The sequence below is a fragment of the Canis aureus genome, chromosome 16, assembly GCF_053574225.1.
Source record: "Canis aureus isolate CA01 chromosome 16, VMU_Caureus_v.1.0, whole genome shotgun sequence".
NCBI classification, from domain to species: domain Eukaryota; kingdom Metazoa; phylum Chordata; class Mammalia; order Carnivora; family Canidae; genus Canis; species Canis aureus.
The window spans coordinates 14366934-14379283 of NC_135626.1; the positions used below are offsets into that span (position 1 = coordinate 14366934).

Consider the following 12350-nt stretch of genomic DNA (forward strand, 5'->3'; position numbering starts at 1 on the left):
GGCCCGAGCGCTCACCCCCAGCGGCCACGGCCACGGCCACGGCCCCGCCCCCGGAGCTGGGGCAGCTGCGGCCCGGCCGGCTGGGGTGCGCGCTCCTACGCCGCAGCCGCGGAGGCCACGGCCGGTCCGCTCGCGCCCCGCGGCGCAGGAAAGCAGGATTTTTTTTCGAGCCCTAGGTGAGGGGTCAGGCCCTCAGAGTTCTACTGCAAGGCAAACTGGACTTGCTGAGTGAGGACACCTGCTCTATCTACCTAGAAAGTTATGCATAAAAAATTAAATTGCTCTCAATACCTAAAATGAAAACTGGTGTGCCCTACAAATTATTAAAATATTTTAAAGTGACAGTAGTTGAAACAGTATGACACTGACCAGGCATGCCGGCCGACCCTAGGACCAGCTCCCTCCAGGCTTCAAGCTACTTCCGCCCCAGGATCACTTACATTCCTGGAGTTGAGCAGAGACAGGGGGAGCCCACAGCATCGTAAGAGCGTGCTTCCCAAGCCTAGTTTGAAGCAGTGGAGTTTTAGAACTGTTTATGAATATAAAGGTTGCCTGCATATTGCACAGTGCCTTCCTTTTTTAAATATTTTATTTATTTATTCGTGAGAGACACACAGAGAGAAAAAGGCAGAGACACAGGCAGAGGGAGAAGCAGGCTCCATGTAGGAAGCCCGATGTGGGACTTGATCCTGAGACTCCAGGATCACGCCCTGGGCCGAAGGCAGGAGCTAAACCACTGAGCCACCCAGGGATCCCCCACAGTGCCTTCCTAATTCACCTGCCTCCCACACCACAACCCTCCACATCCTTGCAGAGAAAAACCTGGCGTCCAGTATGACAATCCTGGCAGCTTGCCTACCTTTTAGGGACTGTTGACCATACCCAGAAGTGTTGAAAAAGTTTTCAGGGAAATCCAAAATCCACTGACATTTGCTATTATATCTATAGGTGCTTCTCTAGTGTTCAGTGAAAATCAAGATTGCATATATCCTTTTTTTTTTTTTTAAAGATTTTATTTATTTATTTATTCATGAAAGACTGAGAGACAGAGAGAGAGAGAGAGCCAGAGGGAGAAGCAGGCTCCATGCACCGGGAGCCTGACGTGGGATTCGATCCCGGGTCTCCAGGATCGCGCCCTGGGCCGAAGGCAGGCGCCAAACCGCTGCACCACCCAGGGATCCCAAGATTGCATATATCCTAAGAATCCTCACCAAAGCTTTCCAAGAAGTCTAAAGAAGTGACAGGAAACAACAGTGGACAAAATATAATCAACACAGAGGCATCACATTAAAAGAAAAAAAAAAAGGAAGGAAATACAGATAAGGTAGGTTGGCAGCTTGCCTTTGACCTTCAAGTGTATCATGAGGCTATCATTGCCTTTGAGCATCCTTTTTTTTGGGGGGGGGGGGTCAGAGAGAGAGAAAGGATTTAAACAGGCTCCACACCCAGTGGGGAGCCTGTCACGGGGCTGAATCTCATAACCCTGAGATCATAACCTGAGCCAAAATTAAGATTTGGACACTTAACCGAGTCACCTAGGCACCTCTGAGCATCCTTTCTTTAAGTTTTCCCAACTTAATTAACACAGAAACTAAGGAAACAAACAGGAAGTCCAGAAACATCCCCAAAGATGTGTGTGTGAGACGTGTATTTCAAATTGGTTGTGGGGTACCTGGGTGGCTTAGAGGTTTAGTGCCTGCCTTTGGCCCAGGGCGTGATCCTAGAGTCCCAGGATCGAGTCCCACCTTGGGGTCCCTGCATGGATCCTGCTTCTCCCTCTGCCTATGTCTCTGCCTCTCTGTCTCTGTGTCTCTCATGAATTTAGGAAAAAAAAAAATCTTAAAAAAAATTGCTGGAGGAAATGGTGATGAGATGATTAGTTAACCATTTATGGGGTGGGCAAAGTCTCTATTTGGTGTCACAAAATATAGTTCAAGTGAATTATAAATATAAATGTATAAATATATATAAAAGACTAGAAAAAATATATAGTATTATGTATTAAAATGGGGTGGATTTTTTTTAAGATTTTATTTATTTATTCATGAGACATAGAGAGGCAGAGACACAGGCAGAGGGAGAAGCAGACTCCACGCAGGGAGCCTGACATGGGACTCGATCCTGGGGCTCCAGGATCATGCCCTGGGCCAAAGGCAGATGCTCAACTGCTGAGCCACCCAGGCGTCCCTGGGGTGGATTTTTTTTTTTTTTAAGATTTTATTTATTTATTCACGAGAGACACAGAGAGAGAGAGAGGCAGAGACACAGGCAGAGGGAGAAGCAGGCCCCATGCAGGGAGTCCGACGTGGGACTCGATCCCGGGTCTCCAGGATCACGCCCTGGGCTGAAGGCGACGCTAAACCGCTGAGACACCCTGGCTGCCCCCCCCCTTTTTTTTTTTAAGATTCCGGGGGTGGATTTTTTAAAGTTTGACATCATGTCAGATGCCATAAAGGAAGAAATCAAAGGTTTTGACTAAAATAAAAATATTTAACCTTAGCAAGTGAGAAATATGATGAGCAAAATTAAAAGGCAAATGTCGAACTTAAATGTTTTTAAAATATATGCCTGTATTTGTACATCCATGTTTATTATTAGCAGCATTATTCACAACAGTGGAGGGGTGGAAGCAACCCAAGTATCCATAGATGGATGAATGGATAAGCAAAATGTGATACATACATATAATGGACTAGTATTCAGCCCTAAAAAGGAAGGAAATTCTGGCACATGGTACAAAAAGGATGAAGCTTGAGGACATTATGCTACGTGAAAGATACCAGTCACAAAAACACGATACTTGATGATACCACTTATAAATGGGACACCTAGAGTAGTCAAATTTATAGAGACCGAAGGCAGAATGGTGGTTACTCAGGTCTTGGGTTGAGAGGAGAAGAATGGGGAGTTAGTATTTAATGGACAGAAAGTTTCAGTTTTGGAGATAAAAAGAATTCTGGAAATTGATAGTGGTGATGGTTGTACAACAATGTGAATGTACTTCACACCACTGAACTGTATGTTTAAAAACAGTGAAGATATGGGGTGCTTGGGTGGCTCAGTTAAGCATCTGAATTTGGCTCAGGTCATGAACACAGGGTCCTGGAATCAAGCCCCATGTCCAGCTCCCTGCTCAACAGGTAACCTGCTTCTCCCTCTCCTGCCACTCCCCCCGCTTGTGCTCTCTGGCGCTCTCTCTCTCTCAAATAAATAAATTAAAAATCTAAAAAGAAAACCAAAACACTGAAGATAGTAAATTTTATGTTATGTGTATCTTACTACAATAAAAACCTGAAACATTCAAAGTTTTTATTATAAAAGAAGAGGACATGATGAACATTCCAATAGAGAAATGAGTGAACATGAACAAACGACTGATTCATGGAAGAAATATAAATAGTACTAGAAATTAAGTACTCAAAAATTTAAATGTGGTACCATTTTTTGTCAAAATTGGGACAGCTGGTTGTTGTTATTTTTAATTATCCCACTCAGGGTCTGAATGGAAAAGGCAAGTGGGCACGCCCTAATCATGACTGAAGTAAGAGTACAAATTGGTCCAACCAGGGAGCATGGCAATTTGATGGGGTGATCAAAATCCATCAAATGTACATGTCTCTTGACTTAGTAATTTCTTGTTTTGGAACTCATCCTGAGGATATGATTAAAAATGTGAAAAGATCCTCTGTGGAAGACAACATTGTTTACAATAGAGTAAAACTGGAAACAACACAAAAGTCCAACAGGAGGTTAGTTAAGAAGTATGTCCATATGATGGAATATTATATGGCTACTAAGAGAAACTTGTATTGATAAGAAAAAATAATATATATATTTAAAGATTTTATTTATTTATTTATTTATTTATTTATTTGAGAGAGAGAGATAGTGAGAGAGAGCATGAGCAGGGGCAGAGGGAGAGGAGAAGCAGGCTCCCAGCTGAGCAGGGAGCCCAATGTGGGGCTGGATCCTAGGACCCTGAGATCATGATCTGAGCTGAAGGCAGACATTTAACTGACTGAGCCACCCAGGTGCCCCTCAATATATGATCTCAGGGTCGTGAGATTGAACCCCGCATCAGACTCTGCACTCAGCATGGAGTCTGCCTAGGACTCTCTCTCTCTCTCCCTCTGCCCCTTCCCACAGTGATCTCTTTCTCTCAAATCAATAAATCTTTAAAAAATAAGATAAATAAAATGAAAAAATCAGTTACCATAAAGAACTAGTATATTAATACCTTTGTTAGAAAAATCTGGAGGAACTATAGTTACATATAAAAAGGTAATTTATGTATGGATGGGTAAAGTTATATTGATTTTTATTTTATTCTTTTTCTTATCCATATATCCTAATTTTTCTAAATAAATATGTGCAATAAGAAAAATACAATAAAAGTAACTTTTCAAAAGATTAAGCTGCCAAGATGTTCATCACATTACTATTTATAATATTAAAAACTAGAAACAAACAAACAAAAACCTAGAAACAACCAGGGACACCTGGGTGGCTCAGTTGGTGAAGTACCTGCCTTCAGCTGAGGTCATGATCCCAGGGTCCTGGGCTTGAGCCCTGATTCGGGTTCCCTGCTCAGTGGGGAACCTGCTTCTTCCTCTCCCTCTGCCCCTTCCCCCACTCATACTTTCTCTCTCTTTCTCTCTCTCTCTCTCAAATAAATAAATAAATTTTTTTAAAGTAGAAACAACTTGATTGTCAAACAATAAGAAAATGGATACATTATACTGTAGTTTCCCTGTATAGTGGAATTATATTCTGTAGCAGAGAAAAATATGCATGCTGTATTCTAAGTTAAAAAGCCTCCAGGAGGGATCCCTGGGTGGCTCAGTGGTTTAGCACCTGCCTTCGGCCCAAGGCGTGATCCTGGAGTCCCGGGATCGAGTTCCACATCAGGCTCCCGGCGTGAAGCCTGCTTCTTTCTCTGCCTCTCTCTCTCTCTCTCTCTGTGTGTCTCTCATGAATAAATAAATAAAAATCTTAAAAAAAAAAAAAAAGCCTACAGGAGCATCTGGGTTGCTCAGTCCTTTGGGTGTCCAACTCTTGATTTCAGCTCAGGTCTTGACCTCAGGATCTCAGGGTCGTGAGTTTAAGGATCTCAGGGCTGTGAGTTCAAGCCCCATGTTGAAAAAATAATAACAAATAAATAAATAATAAATAAAAAGACTACAAAATAAGATGTTAAAGTTATATCAGATGTTATACAAGGGAAAAAGTTTTTTCTTTTTTTTTTTTTTTTTTAAGATTTGTTTTTAATGCCAAATGTTAGCGGTGGGGAACATGTCAGATTCAGAGCTCACCAGGAAGTGGGACCTATGCATGGCAGATGCAGTCACAAAGATAGGTACTGGTTTTAGATTAGGATTTGTTTTCTCACTTACCTTGTTTTTTTTTGTGGGTTTTTTAAGATTTTATTTATTTATCCATTAAAGACACACAGAGAGAGGCAGAGACATAGGCAGAGGGAGAAGCAGGCTCCCTAAGGGAAGCCCAATGCGGGATTTGATTCCAGGATCCTGCGATCATGACCTGAGCCAAAGGTAGACGCTCAATCACTAAGCCACCCAGGTGCCCCCTTCACTTACCTTGTTTAAAAGAAGAATGTGGCCATTACATTACCTTTTGGTTCTGGCTTGGGATTGGGAATGGCCAACTCCAACTGTCAGCATGATTTCAACACTCCATATCTTCTACATTGAAAATATTTCAGAGCAGGAGCAGTGACCTCAACCTGAGAACATCCTGGCGAAAGGAAAAGAGAAATCATGCTTATACCCCAGGAATACCTAAGTGCCTTGGAGTAAGTTAACATTCTTCTCTAACAATGTTATCAATAGGCTTTAAACTTCAGTGCACTGTTTATATATTTGAAATGAAGTCTGTTTCTTGTTTTGTAATTTCTGTATGGAAATCACAAGGTGTTCTTAAATTAATTAAAAATAAGCAGTATAAATGCCAAATGTTAGAAGTTGTTATGACTGGTCGATATAAATGGGTAATTTTGTTTTCACATATTTACTTGTCTAGAATTCCTAATTTTTCTACAGTAAATAATGAAAAAAATAATTTTTAAAAATACACAGGCATTGGGGTACCTGGGGGGGCTCAGTCAGTTAAGTGTCTGCCTTTGGGTCAGGTCATGATCTGAGAGTCCTGGGGTGGGGCCCCACATCAGGCTCCCTGCTCAGCAGAGAGTCTGCTTCTCCCCCTCCATCTGCCTCTCCCTCCACCTCATGCTTTCTCTTGCTCACTTGCTTTCTCTCTCAACTAAATAAAACCTTTAAAAAATACATAGGCATTGATTAGCAAATTGAAGCATTTACTGATCTTTAGGAGATCTCTAAAACATAAGTTAAAAAAGCACAATGCAGAACAGGTTATGGTACTGTATGATTCTCTCAGTCTTAAAAATAACAAACTGTGTGTGTGTACACAAAACTTGTTAATAATGGAAAACTTTGGCAGAGAAGTTGAAGATGGACAATGAGGAGGTTTTTTACTTTTTTAAACATCAACATATCCTATTTTTTAAAGAGTTTTTGAGAATTGTCTGGATAATATGTATATAATATATAATTCTGTATTACCTGGATGGTGAGATTATAGGTTTTTTTTTTTCATTAGAAATTTTTAAAATCATTTAAAAATTATTTTAAATAGGCTTCACACCCAATGTGGGGCTTGAATTCCTGACACTGAGATCAAGAGTCACGTGCTCTATAGACTAAACCTGCCAAGTGTCCCTAAGAATCATTTTATTTTATTTTATTTTAAAAGATTTCTTTTTTTTATTTTTATTTATTTATGATAGTCACACAGAGAGAGAGAGAGAGAGAGAAAGGCAGAGACATGGGCAAAGGGAGAAGCAGGCTCCATGCACCGGGACCCCGATGTGGGATTCGATCCCGGGTCTCCAGGATAGCGCCCTGGGCCAAAGGCAGGTGCCAAACCGCTGCACCAACCAGGGATCCCTTTATTTTATTTTATTTTATTTTATTTTATTTTATTTTATTTTATTTTATATTTTATATTTTATTTTATTTTATTTTATTTTATTTTATTTTATTTTTTACATAGGCTCCACACTGGGCATGGAGCTCAAATTCATGACCCTATGATCAAGACCTGAGCTGAAATCAAGAATTGGACGCTTAGGATGTCTGAGTGGCTGAGCGGTTGAGCATTTGCCTTTGGCTCAGGGTGTGGTCCCCGGTACAGGTATCAAGTCCCATGTCGGGCTCCCTTCGAGGAGCTTGCTTCTGCCTCTGCCTGTGTCTCTGCCTCTCTCTGTGTGTCTCTCCTGAATAAACAAATAAAATCTTTACGCAAAAAAAGAGTTGGGCGCTTAACAGTTGGATGCTGAGCTACCAAGGCGACCCCCTAAACAATCATTTTATTTTTATTTATTTATTTATTTATTTATTTATTTTTAAAATTTATTTATGATAGTCACACAGAGAGAGAGAGAGAGAGAGGCAGAGACACAGGCAGAGACAGAAGCAGGCTCCATGCACCAGGAGCCTGACGTGGGATTCGATCCCGGGTCTCCAGGATCGTGCCCTGGCCAAAGGCAGGCGCCAAACCGCTGCGCCACCCAGGGATCCCTAAACAATCATTTTAAAGTAAAAATTTATTTCCTTTTTGTAAAGGTTTTATTTATTTATTTATTTGGGAGGAAGAGGGAGCAAGAGCAAGGGGAGGGGCAGAGGGAGAAGCAGACTCCTGGCTGAGCAGAGAGCCTGATGTTGGGAGGCTCCATCCCAGCCCCCTGGGATTGCTACCTGAGCAGAAGGCAGACGTTTAACCCACTGAGCCATCCAGGTGCCCCAAGTAATAATTTATTTCTAACAAATAAAAGACAAAAACTAACTACAAATAGCCAATTACCTTTAAGAGGTTGCAAAACTATAAAGACTACACAGAAATATGAAAAAAGGGATCCCTGGGTGGCTCAGCAGTTTAGCACCTGCCTTCGGCCCAGGGTGTGATCCTGGAGTCCCGGGATCAAGTCCCACGTCGGGCTCCCTCCATGGAGCCTGCTTCTCCCTCTGCCTGTGTCTGCCTCTCTCTCTCTCTCTCTCACACACATTCTCTCTCTCATGAATAAATACATAAAATATTTTAAAAAGAAATATGAAAAAAAAGTTATGATCCAATGTGGTGAAAAAAATCAGATAGTTATAGCATGGAAACAGCCAGGTGAATTATCATGCGTATGATATGAAAATACTACAAGATAATTCACAAAAATGATACTAGTTGCATTAGGACAGTAGGATTATAGGCCATTTTTGTTCCTGCATCCATTTCCCAATCTTTCTGACGTGTAATTCTAATTCTTATCTAATAAAACGTATTGAAAAGAACTGGCTATAGAAAGTGGTACTTTTAAGGCAAAATGAAGAGCATAATGCGTGGTAAAGTTCATATAAATCATGAGGTGCCTGGGTGGCCCAGTTGGTTAAGCGGCTGCCTTCAACTCAGGTCGTGATCTTGGGGTCCTGGGATTGAGCCCCAAGCTGGGCTTCCCCGCTCAGCAGGGAGCCTACTTCTCCATCTGCCTCTGCCCCTCCCCCCATTCATATTCTCTCTAGCACTCTCAAATAAATAAATAAAATCTTTAAAAAAAAAAAAAAAGCTAATATAAAGCTAGGGAAAAATAAAGGAAAGAGGGAGCCACAGCTACACTAGATCACCAAAGAATTTGGGAGCTAGTTGCCCAAAATCATGGAATGTGATCTAAAATGATGGATTTGAGACACAGGTAGGAGAACCCCTGAGGTTCCCTTCAATGATACCTGTTGGATGAGCTCCTGATCTCTCTGCCTTAGATGGAGGATAATGTAGGCAAGGTTGAGGCAGACAGGACTTGTCTGAGGCCAAATTGTGATCTAAGATAGACACACACACACACACACACACACACACACGGCTCATTCCTGTTGCCATGCTAGTAGTTTAGGAATGATTGAAGACTTAATTCAGGGCTGAGACTTTAGGGACCATTTTGTCCAAATCAGGCATTTCACCACTGGGGAGAGGGCAGCCTTGGTCCTGTTTGATCTTTCTTTGGGAAGGTGAGCTGTCTAAGAGGCTTACCCACATGACCTCTGTCCAGCTTTCCCATCCAGAATCCCCTACACACCATCTTTGTAGCTGCAGAATCCTAAGGGACCCAGGTTTGGTAGTGTTTGGGGCTCCAAGATCTTAATAGCAAGGATAGTATGGCCAGGGTCTTTGAAGAAAAGAGTCTGCCCTGTAACACAGTCACCTACCTCCCTGTTGGACGGAGAGGTGGTGTTGTTTCCCACCAATGCTAGGGTATTCAATGGGCAGTGGCCTGGCAGAGAATAGGAAATGAGACCCAAGCTGATAAGGAATGTTGTGCCAGATAATTCATCCCTCCAGAAACTTTCCCCATCTTTTTCCACCCTGCTTGTTCCCTGGGGAGTCTACATGTATAGACAATGTCAGTGGCCTCCCTTAACTTCTGGCTGCTAATTGAGATTGGCTGGAAAAGGCACCAGCAGGGTGTTGGGAGGCAGGAGGAGAGTGAGGTCAGTCTACATATTCCTCAGCTCCCTACCCACCAGGTCACCATGGGTCAGCTGATTCTGTTTAAGGAAAGCTACAGCTCCTCCTAGACAGTTCTCTCCCCATACGCCTCCTTTCTGAGTTCCCCTAACTGCCTTCTCTTGTCTCTCCAGGCCTAGGGATGATAACAGCTCTACCTATTTCTTGTCCCCTAAACTCCATCCACAGCTTTGTAAGTATGCCCTTAACTGTTTTCAAATGATCCATTTTAACTATGCCCTCTGTCCCCTGCCAGGACACTGACCCATATATACAGAGCTGTTACTCAAACAGAACTCAGAAAGACAGTATCCTAAGATGTCACAAAGAGATGAAGGGAACTTCTAGGCCTTCTCTGTTGCCCAGACCTCATTCTTTTAGCTGGTATGCAGCTTCTCCTAAAGCTCATGAACACTGTGGGTGCCTTCCTCCAGAGCTGGATTCATGCTCTCACTGAGAAGCCTAACAAAGTTACTTCTGGCCTTGACTGGGCTTGGGTTTGAATCCTGGCTTCACTGCTTACCATCTGGGTGGTGTTAAATTTAACCTCTCTTGAGTCTCATTTTCTCTACCTACAAATGGGATTACATCTTTCCAATAAGATTTCTCTACAGTTTAAATGAGATTATGTGGATAAAGTGCCCTAGCTCTGTCTTCACATGGTGCTCTCTCAGCTCTGCTTGCCCATCACTTTCAGTTGTTTGATGGGTGCTTTGTGCACATCTTTTGTTGTTGCACATGTTGCCAAAGATGTTGCAAGTGCTCTAAGGACAGTCCTCACCTTTCGTGCCCTGGTGATTGCTTAGCCCACTATAGGACTCTGCAAGAAGTGCTCCTTAGAGCAAGGCTAGCACTTCCCATGAGAAAGGGCTACCCCTCAGACAAATATCCAGGGCAGGACTGTTTGTTTTAGTTGGTGAAAAGCCAAAGTCCTAGGATCTGTTAATACAGATCAAGGAGAAAAACGTCTAGGACGTGGTCATAACAACCCCATCTCTACGCCCTTTACAAAATACTTTCACTCCCACAATGATCCTGTTTGCAAAGTTGATGTTACTTTCCCCATTTTACGAGAAGCTGGAGCTCAGAGAGGTTGAGATTTGTCCAGAATTATGAGTAAGTAAGTAAGCAAATAGTAACTAGTAAATAACAGAGCTGGCATGAAAGCCCAGGTTTTCAGGCTCCTTCGCACCACACATTTTTGGGGGATACCAAATATATTTTTTATCCTTCTTGCCAATATATTATGAAGTTGAGGGTTTATTTCCTCAGAATTGATGGTTAGTCAAAATCATTGATTAACTGATGGTTCATCAGAAGCCATGGCCCTGCTGGAGACACACATAGTATACCGTCCAGGAATACTGCCCTTGCAGAGATTGCAAGGCATTAAGAAGCAGCACTGGGCTGGCCTCTCTGCTCCTCTCTCAAGGGTTTCCTCAGGGCAGACAAGATGAAATGGGACCACCCAAGGCACAGCTAGAAGAACTCCTACAGAGTGGGATTTGAGATGCCTTTGAACAAAACAGGAATTCCATTTGTCAAGATACCTAAGAGAGAGTCATTTCTTCAACCCTTTTAAGGGTTATAATCTTCTGGGAGCAACGAAAGCTTTTCTTTATTGACACCCAAGTCCAGTTAAGGCTTAAAAGTTGACTGAGAAGGGCAGGGAGGGCAGAGAAGGCAGGGTGCCCTTGAGGCCAATGAGTTGCCAAAACATTCTCCAAAGCCCACGTGCCAGAGTCTTCCAGTTCTGGAGACAAAGATGGAGGACTTCTCTGTGTATTTGGACCAAAAGGTCAGGGGATGGAATATTTGGTTGGCAATGGTGTGAGAAAAGTCAGATCTGCCCTTTAATCTGAATTTCCTCAGACCCTTCCTCTGTCCCCTAAGGGTAGGGATGGAAATGACTTACCCAGAGCTGAGCCACCTACCTCTCACACATTGCTACCTAACCCTTGCCATCATGAGCATGAATGCCTAATGAGCATGCAGCACTGTTTTAAGCACTTTACAGATATTAATTTATTTCATCCTCACAACAACTCAAAGACTTACGGATTGCATAGACATCATTATCCTATTTCACAGATCAGGAGACCAAGGTCCAGGGAAGAGAAAGGTATTGGTAGAGCCAGACTTAGATGCCAAGAAGCCCAACTCCAGAAGTCACCCATGTGCAGTGAAAACGTATCAATACCAATGTTCTGGACTTCCGAGTTTATAGAGGACGGTCTCTTGGTTCTTGGGACCCTCACAGGAAAGATGATGTCTTATCAACTAGGACCCAGAGAGGTGATGCGACTCACTCAAGGTCACACAGCTAGTGAGAGGTCCGGGGCGGCTTCACTGCCAACTAGCACAGAATAAGTTTCCTGACCCCGGGTCAGCTCTCCCCGCAACCCTTCCCTGGGCGGGTGCGGGCACGGCTCTGGTTGCTACGCCAGTGGGTGGGCGGAGGGGCGGAGCAGATCGCGGCCTGTCGGCCCGGGCTCTGTCCGCGGTGCTGATCCGCCCGCCGCGCCCTTGCTCGCCAAGTAGCTGGCGGGTTCCGCGGGTTTCCCTTCCAGCTCCCAGGCAAAGCCAGCTCCCCGAGCTGGGCTGCCCGCCGGGGTCCTCAGGCCTGGCTCCCTGGGCTTCTGGGGTTCCCCTTCCCCCGACTGCGCGCCGCCGGCCTCCCCTCCCCCCGCCCCGCCCACGGCCCCTCCCCGCCAGTCCCAGGTCCCTCCCCTCCCCCCTTATCTCTCCCGCCCCCCCCCCACCGC

At 43.7% G+C, this 12350-nt stretch overlaps 1 protein-coding gene across 2 annotated transcripts in view; it reads right to left on the reverse strand.

Moving 5' to 3' along the window:
• RAP1GAP2 (RAP1 GTPase activating protein 2) overlaps nucleotides 1-5754 on the reverse strand; it is a 224356-nt gene extending 218602 nt beyond the window's left edge. For both annotated transcript variants that reach the window (XR_013354047.1, XM_077851696.1), the window contains exon 1: nucleotides 5632-5754. Coding sequence is in view for 1 of the 2 variants with exons in the window: in XM_077851696.1 (XP_077707822.1) it covers nucleotides 5632-5681 (50 nt within the window). In the remaining variant the exon portion in view is untranslated. The remainder of the gene's footprint in view (nucleotides 1-5631) is intronic.
• Between the last annotated feature and the right edge of the window lie 6596 nt (nucleotides 5755-12350).